We start from the raw sequence: 14,258 nt of genomic DNA on the forward strand, positions 1-14,258 counted from the left end.
ATAATTGATGGATTGCCTTATTAATTACAATCAAGTCGATGAACGTTTGGATTAATGACTCGAGGCATGCTAATGTTATTACCCCTTAATTCTACTCTTCTGTCTTGATTGAAGACTCACACAGAGTTTAAATTACACTGTGATGCAAACAAAGAACATCTTTTATTGGTTGTTACTCATTTGTAAGTAATTAGAAAAAGAGAAAGAAAAGCTCGGCTGCAGCACAGAGATGTAGAATAAATCCATGCACTGTGTAAATGCACCTACACTGTGTTTTGTTAGCAGCCACTGGCCATCACCGTCCTGGCAAAGATGTGCGCTCTGGAGAACATACTCTGCAGCCTGACTTCTCCACTAATAGAAACCTTCAATATTTGATGAGCTCTGGTTTGAAGACATGCACAGTTAGACAGTTACTCCAAATGAATAGCTATATCCGGCCTCGGGACAAAGTGGTTTGGACAGCACGTCCGCCAACGTCTTCAGATTGGCTTAACGGCGTTGTCTGGGACTGTGTTATTGCCGCTGCTTTTAAAACCCAAACTCGGCGAGCGACTGCACCGTGAAGAAAATATGTAAAGCCTCATAAGAGATTATCACAAGACGAGTGTTTTGTATTACGCATCATGTTCGACGAGTTACATCGTTCACAAGGAGCCTCTCACAGCTGTTACATATTTTATTAAACATAATTGAGGTGATCTTAAACAATTAGCATCTACATTATTACATCACCATGAAGTGAGGTAATCATGTTTTCATTCCTTATGGCACTTTGTGGAGCACATTCCACCACCAAGGCCCTATTAAATCAAGCTGCACCAAATTGCGCACCCTCATAGATATGTCTGTTCTTTCAAATAAGATCCATTTCTATATTCCCTGTGAATATGTCTCAAAACGACTTAAATAAATCCTGGATCTGCGCGTTTGTCCTGATCTGAACCAAAACGGGTTCTTACAATAACAAGAGGATGTAACCTCTTTGGCACTGTGTCTTCATTATCTGTCTGTTCGTCTCCGACAGCGAGCGCTCCTGGAACAGAAGCAGAAGAAGAAGAGGCAGGAGCCTCTGATGGTCCAGTCCAACGTGGACGGGAGGTCTCGCGCTCGCCGCACCAAACAGAGCGAGGAGCAGGCTCCGCTGGTGGAGTCCTACCTCAGCAGCAACAGCAGCACCATCTACCATGGTAAGAAACCCCTGTGCTGCTCTGTGGAATCACAGAAAGATCAGACTGAGGGTTTATGGATTGAACAAATAGCTGCTTGTTTGATCAGCCTGTTTGGAGGAGATGTTTGTTCTGTGCCCAAAGAGATTTTAATCTGATGCAGTTTTTCTTTTCCCACTTCACTCTAAACTACAAGAGCAGCAGTTACCAAACAATGTGTAATAAAAAAAAAGAACAACAACAATATTACTCTTTTAATTAAGCCCATGCAGAACCATAACAATATTCTGTACCAGCGGCAGATCATGGATTTTTCTAAATCGGGGTCATTCCTTGTTTACTGCTAGTTCTGCAGCTTTGATTCAAAGCCACACATCATTGAATATATTTAGAAAATTGTTCCTGCACATTTTTTCTGTTTTAAAAAAAAAAAGACCGTACAGGAGCACTTCAGGGGCCAATCAGAATTCAGCCGTCCCAGGGTTCCGCCCCTGTTGTACAATCTATTGCAGTTAGGGTTATGTTGTTATGACTGGGATTGATGAGGTCGTCTTATCTGCTCACAGAGACAACACAGATGAAATCCTCATCTCTGAAGGACACTTCCTGTTCTCCCGGCCCTGAACTGTCACATTTCAGACACAGAGAAGATACAATGTAATAATGTTTTGAAGGAAAAGAAAAAAACTCACATTTTAGCACTGCAGGAAGTGGTGTCTTAGTTTTTTTAGTGAGCCAACATTTATGTTGCCATGTTGCTGCCATATGTTACACTCATGCACAATGTAATTCAAAATTTTCTCCGTTAGTGTAAATTTATTTGATCTCAACCTTGTTTTCCATATTTCTTTCCCTTTTTGTGTCCGTCCTCTGTGATGACCCTGCGTGTGCGCTGCTGGTCGTCTCCTTCCCTGTGTTCAGTGCAAGAGGCTGAACAGGAGGAGGTGAAGGTGATGGCAGACGCGCAGCCGCCTCGCTCGGCCAAAAAAGGCAAGGCATCGGCCAGCTCCACTCCGCAGACAGGCAGCGACAAGAAGGAGAGAAAGGGAAAGCACAAAGGTCAGTCCGTGGGTATTAAGACAAGCGGGCTGTCAGACAAAGTGAGAGAATAGATGGAGCTGACATGAACGGACAGGCGCGCTGCTAGAAGAGGAGACTGACAGGTTGAATTAGAGAGGAAGAGGTCAGAAAAGGTAAAAGATAATAAAAACTCAAAGGGCAGAAGATGTTTGAACTGTAAATCTATCGGTTCAATATTTATAGTAGAAACACACCAAAAGCATTTTGTATGCATTGCCGGCAATATTAGGATATTGAGAAGTTTTCAAACATATTGTTCTTGGTTTTTAATGCCTTCATGTTAAACCACAGAATAAGCCGACTAAGTCATTGGAGGCGTCCACAGTGTGAAAGACAAGAGGCCAAATCTCTCTATAATCCAGCTGCTGCAACCGTCTGTTCAAGCCTTCTTTGCAGTCTGTAGATAACACATCTATTCAAGTCACATCTGGCAAACAAACCCAGCTGCTGAGACTGGCCTCTTAGCCACCGCTGGGGTGTCCCGCCTGTCAGAGCTCAACTGTCTGTAATGATGTACGACAGTCTGAGTGCTGTCGGCCTGCTGACACACCACAAGTGCACGTATAAATCAGTCTGTAGATGGAAGAGGAAAAAACTTTCAACTAGATTTACAAAGATATGATTTGTTACCTTTCTACATTTTTGGTTTTACACTTTCAAAATTTTTATATGGAGTAATTCATGGATCTAGATGAAAAATAGCCTCAATAGAGTACAAACCTCCACCTAAGACCAACATTCCCCCAATGCAACCACATTTATATTCACAAGATCCAGATTTTTATTTGGATCAGCACCAAAATGCACACATTCATTAACATCAGACCCCTAAATATTCCATTTTTCATCAAGATCCATGAATATTTCTCTTACAAAATCTACGAAAATGTTGAAAAATCTCCCCATCGAAATTGAAAGGGTTCTTTACCGACTGTCATTTGATCACATTAGAGTGCTCCTCTTTGTAATTCATTTGTCCCAGACTAAAAGAATAAAAAAAGTAAATGGGATTCCTCTGGCGTAAAAGATTAATCAGGCCAATAGCATCAAACTCACTACTGATGGGCATGTCTGCCTGCCTGACTCTTTCACTCTCTGATTCTCTTAAGCAAGAAAACACTGTTTCAGGAGATTGATTTTACTAAGCTACAGTCACACAACAAAACCCTCTAACTGCATTACAACTACAGAATAGATGAGTTTCACTCAAGGAATAATTCAAGCTGCTCCGTCTGAAATTAAATATCCAACGCCAGACTGATTCAACTTTATTAATTCGAGGTTAGAAAATAACAACCCAAATCTAAATGAAAAAGACAGACTGGCCTCTTCCAGCTTCCAACGGCTGTAGAATGTCCTTTTGCAGTATTTCACTCCTCCTCCATCTTTATTCTGTTTTTGCACAAATATAATTTATGTCTGGAGCAGCAGGGACATAATGTTCTATCCTCTTTATACATTAGAGGGTAATTAAATGGAAAAAGACAGAAAAAACAAGAACTTGAAACACAAAATCAGAGCACAGAACATGCACACTATTTATTTGATTTGTTGTTCTATCTTGATTTGGTTTGACCTAGCTGAGAATTATTTTGAGCATTAAGTGCACGTTAAAGTGAAGATACTGATCGTTGGACAGTTGTGCAGATTCTATTGTGACGGAGTGTGTTCTTGTGGCTCTGCAGCAATCGATGGCCTGGCGTCCCAGATGGACGACGCTCAGGTCCAGATCCTGACAGTGGGTCACTCCGCTGCAGAGGACACTGACGGAGAGCCCGTCATGAGCTGCACTCAGTCGCAGAGTAAACAGGACCTGCGCGTCACGATGCTCAAGAAAGGTACCGTCGCTGTCTGTCCGTACGTCGCCAGCGAGGCACGGCCATGATTCTGTATTCAAACCCACGGCACTCTGGTCCACTGTGGATGTTGTGTTGGCAGGATGGTGACTCGTGTTAGAACTTGAAACTACAAATAGAAATACCATTTTAAAACCCAGTGTTTGAATGATGCCGAAATATTTGTCTGGCGACATAATTTTTATCACTTAAGGAGTATTAGCGTCGCTGTAAACACAATATTACTACTACATTCATTTTTATGCCTCCACCTCCTCAGCCAGTGGACAGAGGCGATATGTTTATGGGTTGTTGGTTCGTCCCATCGTTCTGAATACGATATCTCACAAACAGCCTGAGAGAATCTTCCCAAATGTGGTACAAACCTTTACTTAAACTCAAGGATCGTGTTATCTTATCTTATTGTCTAACGCAAGAGAATAATTAAAATTAGGGTAAAAATTTTCAGTTAGACTCATGTATCAACTGATGGCCTTTTGAACATGATATCTCAAATTTGCCTCAAGGGAATTTCTTCAATGTTGACCAGGCATAGAACTACAGGGCAGTAATTCTAGAGTAAACACAACATAATAGACACTAAAGTTTACTCTAGACAATAGTAGTAAATTAAGATTTAGATGGACACTTATAAATCATAATTTTAGTGGATTCACTGACTGGTGTTGTGTGACTGTTATTTTATACAACCAGTATGCATCAAGTATTATATTTAGATTATTAGTGCACATGCTATTGACACCGCTTCTTTTGTCTCATTGTGAAAACCTTTAAGCACATCCTGTACCTTCAGTACTTCACACAATCTATTCAAAGCCAGGACTCACTCACACTGGGAAACAGTCACTTTTACTGATTTACTAAAACTGCTGCCACTTATACATTTACCCAGATGTCACGATACATGGGAAGTCAGATACGTAATGTCTTCATGCAAATGCTAACAAGTACACCAAAATTTACTAAGAAAGAAAGAATCTCCGGGGGTCTCAGTGAGTTCAGAAACCTGGTTTTACTTATTGTTTAATGGAAACATGGGAACCAGTAGCACACACAAACATGAGACATAAGTTATTTGATTCAAACCTCAAAGTGTAAAGATTTTTTTGTTCTAAAAAAATCAATGGTGCTGAAGTGGGAATGAGTTCCTGTAAACGCTGCATTTATTTATTGCAACATGTGATGTAACCAGTTGCAGCAATAAAAAATCCTTTCTTCCTGTCCTTCTTTCGTTCTTTCTCTCTTTCTCTCTTTCTCTGTCTCTCTCTTGCTCTGTCAAGGTATATCCAGCAGTATGAATTTCGATGAAGAGGAGGACGATGAAGATGAAATCAGCTCCAGTTCCTCGCAGCTCAACAGCAACACCAGACCAGGCTCTGCCACCAGCAGGAAGTCGTGCAAGGTGAAACTTCACCTCTATTCTTTGTGTGACGTGTTTTTGTTCTGTTCCTTTTATATCTGAATAACAAGAGAGAAAATGGAGGTTCCACTTTGTCACTCAGCTGGACAGTAAATTACCATTGTGATGCAAATAACTTGCAGTTCAGTCAGACAGCTCACGTTCCAACGTTTATTGCAGCAGTAGAACAGGTTTAGTGTTTGGCGTCTAGGCTCCAACTTAATCACTCCCCCATACGATCACAGGAATGATGGGAGTGATGATAAAATACTTGTAACCCCCCCGTCGGAGCCTACAGGTGGATGCTGGGGTGGTGGAGGGGCTGAAGCAACTGGTAGCAATACTGCAGCAGCAGTGCGAGCAAAGGGGATGATGGGAAATTTCTCTCTGCTTAAACAGACCACCTGATAAGGTTGGTGTGTATTATAGATGGTTGTGGACAGTGAGGTATGTCACATGATTGGAGCAGCGCAGCTCCAGTTGGCTGCCTGAACTAGCTCGCAGGCGTCGCTCCATTTGTTTATCTACAGACAATTCTGGAAGTATTTTTGGGCTTTTGCTGTTCCTGGCCTGTCATTTATTAACCACGCAGATGACTAAAAGTAGTTTTGCTTGGTTTGTTATAGTGTGGGTGGTACAGTGTGCAGGTGGTGGAACAATAATCTCATACAGACACTGATTTTACCTCTAACAGTTTGAAAAAGAAAAATAGGTCATTTGGTTTGAGGATTCAAACATGAAGCAAAGAATTTTGCTAGAAACACTCCTGGTTCGGTTCGACCTGGGTCTTTCTGTGGGGACTTTGCATGTTCTCAGGGAATTAGGCTGATTGGGCAATAGGAATTACATTGGAAAATTGTATTGAGTTAAGTATTGTATGGTGTATTTTGACACTGTCAGTACTGATACATTTTGTTTGTCTGTCTGTTAATTAGCTGGATTATGCAAAGACACTGGGAGGGATAACCACAAAACTACGGTTTGAGTCAGGAAAGAAGCCAATGAAATTTGGATCCAGGATTTATTTTATACTTTCTTAAACATTGCGAGATAGGGTGTTAGGTACTGATGCATTTTTATTGATCTAGCAAATCTACTGTATGAATATTTAATCTCTGGTAGCAAGAATCCTGGTTCGGCCTGGGTCTTTCTGTGAGGAGTTTGCCTGTTCTGTACGTGTCTGTGGGGTTTTTCTCCGGCTTACTCCCAGAGTCTAAACACATGCAGATTGGAGACTCTAAATTGACTGGAGCTGTGAATGTGAATGGTTGATTATCTGTGTATGTTGGCCTTGTGATTCACTGGCGACCTGTCCAGGGTGTAACTGACCTCTCAGCCCCCCAGATGACCCTCAGAGGATAAGCAGTGTAGATGGATGGATGTTTTCAGGTTTTCTTCCACACTGTCAGTGATCTGTTTTTTTGCTTTGTCTAATGTTTGAAGTTACAGACAGGATGTGTAGGTCTAGAGGTGTGATTATTTTGACCACTCGATAACCGTGTAGATTTCTTTAAAAACCCATCCTCTCTGCAGCTCGCCCCAGTACAAAATGTCGGCTGAAACACTACAGATAACAATCATTTTTCTTTGCTCCTCATTGCACTCCCATCAACTCCATCTCTGGTCCTTATTTTAGACAATGTGCGCTAATTCTCTCACTCCCGGTGGACGATTTGATCCTCAGACTCATTACTCTGCTCTAATGAAAGTCAACTCTGATGCATCACTCGCCACGAGGGGTCTTGAGCTGTGTCTGTGTATGTTCTCCTGCAGGAGGTGGCCTCAGCACCCACTCCTCCCGTCAACGAGCCCCCCATCGATGTCGACGACCTTGAGGAGTTTTCTCTGCGACCTGCACCCCAGGGAGTCCGAGTGAAGTGCAGAATCACCAGAGACAAGAAGGGCATGGACAGAGGCATGTATCCCACCTACTACCTGCATCTGGAGAGGGAGGACGGCAAGAAGGTGAGATGGGTCACTGAGCAGAAATATTGCTACTTTAAAGAACCTAATTTACCTTAACACATGTATGGTATGAGGTATTAAACTCAGATATTTAAATATTATCTCACATATATATTTTAATTAAAAAGAGACCTAAAATTCAGACGTGCAGTTTTTTCATCTGTAGAACATTATTTTAAAGAGATTTTCTAGTTTAAAGCCGAGTGCATCAAAATGCACTGATGCGTGTAACGCAGAAGTTTGTTTCACCTGCAGCTCTTTTTGAAGTTTTTCTTGCTAAAAGGTTGTTTTTGGTTGTTTTTCCTCCCTTTTCCAGGGTTAAGAACAGAGGTTTTTACACCTTGTTAAGCCCTATGAGGCAAATTAGGATTTGTGAATATGGGCTATACAAATTAAATTAGATTGATTGATTGATTGATTGATTGATTGATTCCTGGCTCGGCTCGTCACAGGTGTTCCTTTTAGCTGGCCGGAAGAGAAAAAAGAGTAAGACGTCTAATTACCTCATCTCCATCGACCCCACTGATCTGTCCAGAGGTGGAGAGAGCTTCATCGGTAAACTGAGGTACGTCCTCTGAGGCCTTGGCACATCACACTAGGAATTATGTGTACTGAGAAACTGTATATAAATCGGAAGTGCTGAACATGAGTTCTTATCTGCGTCACCAGATCTACAATAATTATTGTATTTGTATGTTAATTTCTCCCTCTGTAGGATCAGTAATGACACAATATCCGTACATACATATATTTTTTAACGTGACGTCTATTCAGCCAATCATAATTGGCACACTGGGCAGCGATTCAGAGGTGGACCTTGAACCATGTTTTTTTTTTCATGTGGCAGAATACATGTTCGTCTAAATGTTTTCTACGAATGTATTGTTTATTTACAAACAATCTATTTGTTGTTTGTAAATTGTCATTGTTTTCTTGGCTAGGATACGTTTTTCCCTAAAATACAATAAATACGATTTAAGTTACTGGTACGATGCTTCAATGTTTCCAATCTGGCAACGCTGTTTCTTATTTAACTATAGCAATGTCTTGTATTGATTATTAAAATCTAATGGATATTTAATCTGATTTCAATACATTTCCATTTGTAAATAACTAGAATACATTGTAAATCTAGACCAATTCCTTCATTTATAAACTCTTATGAGCCAGTAACGTTCACAAAAAGACTGTAGCTGCAGAGGAATGAGTCGAGAAACAAATCAGCATATAAGTGCTAATTTATAAACAGTCAACAAGCAGAATTTGCACAGCATTATATTAAAATTCACATATGTAAGACACGATTTAGTAGAGGAGCGCAATGTCTAGCCCTCCTTTATCTTCAGGAATGAAAATGTTCTATTTTCATGATTGTATGAACCTTGTACTTTTATATCTCCCTCATAAATATATATTAGCTGTACATTTAATGTTTCAGATTGGGAGGAAGTGAGTGGCCACATAATCCTTGGAAACAGCCTCAGGGCTGTGTTAGTGGCTCCATGGAAACTCCTCAGAGTTTAATCAAATATGGCTCTGTGCAGCCTTTAATCTTCAGAGCCGGCCTGATAGTCGGTCGATGCGCTGCTCGAACCTTTGCAATCAAAATCCCACCTGAATGATGGAGATCTAAATTTAAATCAGCACTGACCTTTCATCCAGTGATTCTCAACTTCTTGAGGGTCCTGGTCTAATACAGGTACGGCCTAAAAAGAGCTATTCAGTCAACTGTTGGGATTTTCAAATTTCTGAAAACATATAGACCTATTTTGTATGTTTTGTTGACGCTCATACTTATTTTATCAAAAATGTTTCCGACAATGTTCAAACCCAGAGAAATCCTGAATTTTATTCAAGGTAACAAGATGTTTTAATTGCATCGATTTTACCCGTAGTTTCCTCTGACGCATGATGAAGCCAGTTCGCCAGTTGGCTGTTTTTTCCCTCTATTGTTTGTATTGGTCTCTTAATGGATCACGCTTATTCTGTGTAATGTGAATAAAACTTTCATACATGACCTCATCTGTAGACATGATGTGAGCCTGAATCGTGTCAGGGAGATTTTCTTCGGTAATGGTGGTGAAGACTACAATTCCCATGATCCTACGCTGCTTCATGTCATCAAACTAGGTCTTGTTTTGACTGAGAGACCCCTTGTGGCCAAAGTTACATATTGTACGTTTAAAGCTGCATCTTTGAAAAACAACTCTGTGACATTACTATTCATTTTTAATTGTAACGTAGCAGTTAATACTTCTACCTGGAACATTATAATGCTCTTTGTGTTCATGTGTCTGTCACCTATTACACACACACACACACACACACACACACACACACACACACACACACACACACACACACACACACACACACACACACACACACACACACACACACACACACTCTGCAGGTCTAACCTCATGGGAACCAAGTTCACCGTATATGACAGCGGTCTGAACCCGATGAAGAGCACCACCAGTCTGGAAGCGAGTAATCTGCGTCAAGAACTCGCAGCCATTTGCTATGTGAGTTGGTCAAAGCACTTCTCAACCCATGAGAATCTCATCAAGTTGGACAGATTGTTACATTGCTGAAGACACACGTTATCTAAGACAAATATAATACTGTATATCATATATATGTGATATTGCATTAATCCATTTCTTATAAATAATAAGAAAAAACTATTCAAACAAATCTATAACATTTTGCTGTATCATTCACTGGATAAACCCAATTATTTATTTTCTTTAATAAAACTGAACTCAGCCCAAAACTACCTTTACGAAACAGGATTTGACCCTAACTCACACATTTAATACATGTAGTCTTAACTATACAGATTATATGAGTCTGGATATGGATGCCAACTGCTTCTTAACAACAAGGCAATAATTTTAGTTTCTTCTTCTCCCTACTCTTTAAATTCTTAAATATGAAGATATAGATCTACAGCTATAAAGAGAAAGACAAAGTTGTCCCACTACAGTGTTTAATGTATGTATGTATCTTTGTCAAGTGAACTGTTGAATAAGGCCTCACCAATAATCAATGGAAATGTGTGTCATTTATTTCATGTGATGCATTTTCAGATGTGACACAAATGATATTTAATATAATAATAATATATTGAGTACGTTTTTACATTTGTCGAACACTCTCACAGTTTATGATTTCTTCGATCTAGGAAACCAATGTCTTAGGATTCAAAGGACCTCGCAAAATGAGCGTCATCATTCCTGGAATGAACATGGACCATGAGAGAGTTTCTATTCGCCCACGAAATGTACGTGTTTCCCAATTCACACCAGCTCAACCTCTTCTAATACGTTAATAATTGATCGGATATGTATGACGTCCGTGTCTCAAGTTGTTCTCTCTGTCGTCGTCACAGGACCACGAGTCCCTGCTGGCCAGGTGGCAGAACAAGAACACGGAGAGCGTGATTGAACTCCACAACAAGACGCCCGTGTGGAACGACGACACACAATCCTACGTGCTCAACTTCCATGGCAGAGTCACTCAGGCCTCAGTCAAGAATTTCCAAATCATTCACGACAATGACCGTGAGTTCCAGACCGACAGTATATTCATTGATTTAATGTGCAATCCAGTACACAGGTTCATACATTCATTACTACTATAGATTGGAGGGGGAAGTAGAAACTAAAAAGTATAAATATTATGAGACAACAGATGATAAATGATGAGATGTGATACTGATACATGAATGAAAAAGATGAATGTGTAGTCCCATGAATAAATACAATCAAAATGTAATATTTGAAATTTGTAAAAAAATCCAATACATTGAAGATCTTTAGAAAATAAGCTAATTATAAACTTTTATTTCACTTCTTCATGTCTTCCCTGTTTTAATTCCTATGATTGTTTCATGATTACTCCTGTCTTTATTTAATACTGAATACTTTTGTTCTTCATGATGAAAGGGGGGGGGGGGGGGGCAACATTGTTTTAAAGAGGCATAAGGACATTTGTGTCCTTGTTCTCCTCTGCAGCCGACTATATTGTGATGCAGTTTGGCCGCGTGGCAGAAGACGTCTTCACCATGGACTATAACTACCCCATGTGTGCCCTGCAAGCCTTTGCCATCGCCCTCTCCAGCTTCGACAGCAAGTTAGCCTGTGAATAGATCCCCGCCTGACGTTCGGAGGAGAACTGCTCCATCTGTGCTCTAAACAAGGGCTGTTAATGTTTCCCTGGGCTGGGAGCGGATCCCTGAGATCTGCAGACCACCCCAGTCCGTTGGAAGTCCTGCATTTCCCAAAATGCTCCACGGGACTCAAGTTGCGTGTGTGTGTGTGTGTGTGTGTGTGTGTGTGTGTGTGTGTGTGTGTGTGTGTGTGTGTGTGAGTGTGTGTGAGTGTGTGTGTGTTGGGGGGTTGGTAGGGGGGGGGGGGGGGGGGGGGCCTTCAGAATGGTCTCGGCCAGTGGAAGAAGACAAGCACAAAGAGAATTCCACTTGCAAAATCAAATCCAGTTGTTTTGATAACTATAGTCATTTTGTACTGTAACGGCATTATAAAAAAAACAAACACTGTTCTTCATGTAGTAGTGAGAGAAACTTAACATCGTCATCTGTAAATTATCACTAACAGCTACACATCTGTACGTTTTAAAAGTTGACTGGGTTTTATGTTGTTTGCCACACGGGAAAAAAAAAAAACTTCCTCAAGCATGAATACTGATCACATAGTTACTCAATTAAAAAAGAACATGCATGTCACGATATTTATTTTGTTATTTATGTATTTATTACATGTTCATTTTAAGTTGTGTCGTCATTTGCATCTGCAGTATTGGCTCCGCGGAGCTGCAAGCACATAAATTAGCGTCTCACAAAGTAATATCTCTTGTATCCACACGTAACAATTAGCGACTTTGGACATGAACAGGGCAAAGGTCACACTGTGCTGTGCAGCATATAGGAGATTGTGCCAGTGTCATGTATGTGATTGTATAGGACGACGGTGCACTTTACTTTGAGGTCTGTTGTGGATGAGATATAACTGTACATACATTATTGTGCCTTTGAAGACTAATTCCAGTGTTACGCTGCAGCCGTGAACTCAGCTGAGCTCGATGTGGTCTCTGCGATTCTTGCTTCTCCGAAACATGCATCGGAAAACATTTCTCTGTAGCTACTTTAAATCAACACTCCTGTTGCGAAAATCCATTCAGACTGATTAAATATCGTGGGGTTGAAAAACCTACAGAAGATGATAATCCTAAGTGCACGTCACATTTGTGATTGACCTTGAATCTTTAAATTATATTTTCCGCCCTCAGCACAGATTTAAGAAGTGATAAATCATTTTCATTGTGCACACACACATCTCAGCTGTTGCACTCTACATCTGTTATTTGTTTTATTTGCTCCCCTATAGTGGAGCGTGGTACATTCCTGGCAGTAATTTCCTATCACACGTTTATCGCTGTTCACATTTTTACTTCAGATATTATTCCTGTTTGCTCCTCACGGGGGCAGTATACTTTCTCAAATATATGATGGTATTTTGTATTCTATGACCGTTGGGGGGGTGAAAAAAAGAAGATGATGAATGAAGGCAAAGAACAATCTCTGATACCGCTCTTGTTACTGTGGTTTATGAGGAAATCTTTATCAAATGTGCTATTCTTGTACTCAGCTGTGTTCTAACTATTTTAAATTTCTATTTTAAAATCGTTAATACTCTTGCTGTAAAGTCTGCTTTTCATACATGTGTCCAGGAGCCAAACGTTCGCTCATTTTTCTGTTTTTAGTGCTTTCGTTGTAATGTACAGTAAACGGTGTACAATCTACTGTGGTGGTATAGACACAGTAATTTGATCATGGCAAAAAAATTAAACTTGAGTAAGTCAAAACATGTGTTCTGTTCTTTCCGAGACAAACTAAAAGAAAGGAGGTAGTGATCAGGGGGGTTCATAACCTATACTGCAGCCAGCCACCAGGGGGCGATCGAGAAACTTAAGCCTCAATTTTATTTTCTTCTCTGTTTTCTGATGTTCATTCTTGTCCAATCAGAGAGGCCTCTGACCTTAGGGTTAATCAAGTCACAAGCAGAAGAGGTGACATTTAATTTGAAACATATTAATCAGCATTTAAAAAAACATAGCTCATGTTGAATAAAAGCTCTCCAGCCACCCTTCTATCATCCATATAACTATATATAAGCCATATATGGTTTTCCTTCGAGGGCTGCAGGGGGGTCAGAGACAATCACAGCTGATCCTGGTTCCCAGGGTGTCTCACATGATGAGACAAACAACTACTCATGTCCACATTCAATTTAGAGTCGCCGGTCAACCTGACCTGCGTCTCATTGGCCTCCAGTTTCATGCCAGCTGTCACCCTAACTTAAAATTATAAACGGCCATATTGTCTTGCAATATGATCTGGTTGTTTTGCACAAACTACCATTGGCTGGAGAAGAGGTCTCATCGGTCAAATAAGAAAAAAACACCTCTGTAGCAGTTGCAGGGTTTTAAAATAGGAACAGCATCTGTCCTTGACTTCAGAGTAACAATGTTCAAAATCAATTTTGGAAGGAAAGGGACGTATGAGGAGCCGTCTGCAACTTGTATTGTTGTATTCTCTATTCATTTTGTGCTTTTTCTGGTGAAACTGATACACAGCCTTCCATACTCCCTCCTCATTTCACATTTCTGCTGTCATGTTAACAAAATAAATAAATAAATAAAACATCTTTAAAATAAAAAATAAAATACATCTTTAAATGAAACAAGTCAAACTGCTGCTTTGCC

General features: G+C 40.3%; 1 protein-coding gene across 2 annotated transcripts in view; it reads left to right on the forward strand.

The window, feature by feature from the left end:
- tub (TUB bipartite transcription factor) overlaps nt 1–13,360 on the forward strand; it is a 45,049-nt gene extending 31,689 nt beyond the window's left edge. The window contains exons 3-12 of one of the 2 annotated variants that reach the window (XM_034574218.1): nt 1,028–1,190; nt 2,091–2,228; nt 3,935–4,087; nt 5,386–5,507; nt 7,278–7,469; nt 7,922–8,034; nt 9,883–9,997; nt 10,660–10,758; nt 10,867–11,038; nt 11,492–13,360. In XM_034574218.1, coding sequence (XP_034430109.1) covers nt 1,028–1,190; nt 2,091–2,228; nt 3,935–4,087; nt 5,386–5,507; nt 7,278–7,469; nt 7,922–8,034; nt 9,883–9,997; nt 10,660–10,758; nt 10,867–11,038; nt 11,492–11,625 — 1,401 coding nt within the window. In that variant the 3' untranslated portion in view covers nt 11,626–13,360. The remainder of the gene's footprint in view (nt 1–1,027; nt 1,191–2,090; nt 2,229–3,934; nt 4,088–5,385; nt 5,508–7,277; nt 7,470–7,921; nt 8,035–9,882; nt 9,998–10,659; nt 10,759–10,866; nt 11,039–11,491) is intronic. The other variant, XM_034574223.1, reaches the window with a different exon arrangement.
- Nucleotides 13,361–14,258: the final 898 nt, after the last annotated feature.

Source organism: Hippoglossus hippoglossus, chromosome 3 (assembly GCF_009819705.1).
Source record: "Hippoglossus hippoglossus isolate fHipHip1 chromosome 3, fHipHip1.pri, whole genome shotgun sequence".
NCBI lineage: Eukaryota > Metazoa > Chordata > Actinopteri > Pleuronectiformes > Pleuronectidae > Hippoglossus > Hippoglossus hippoglossus.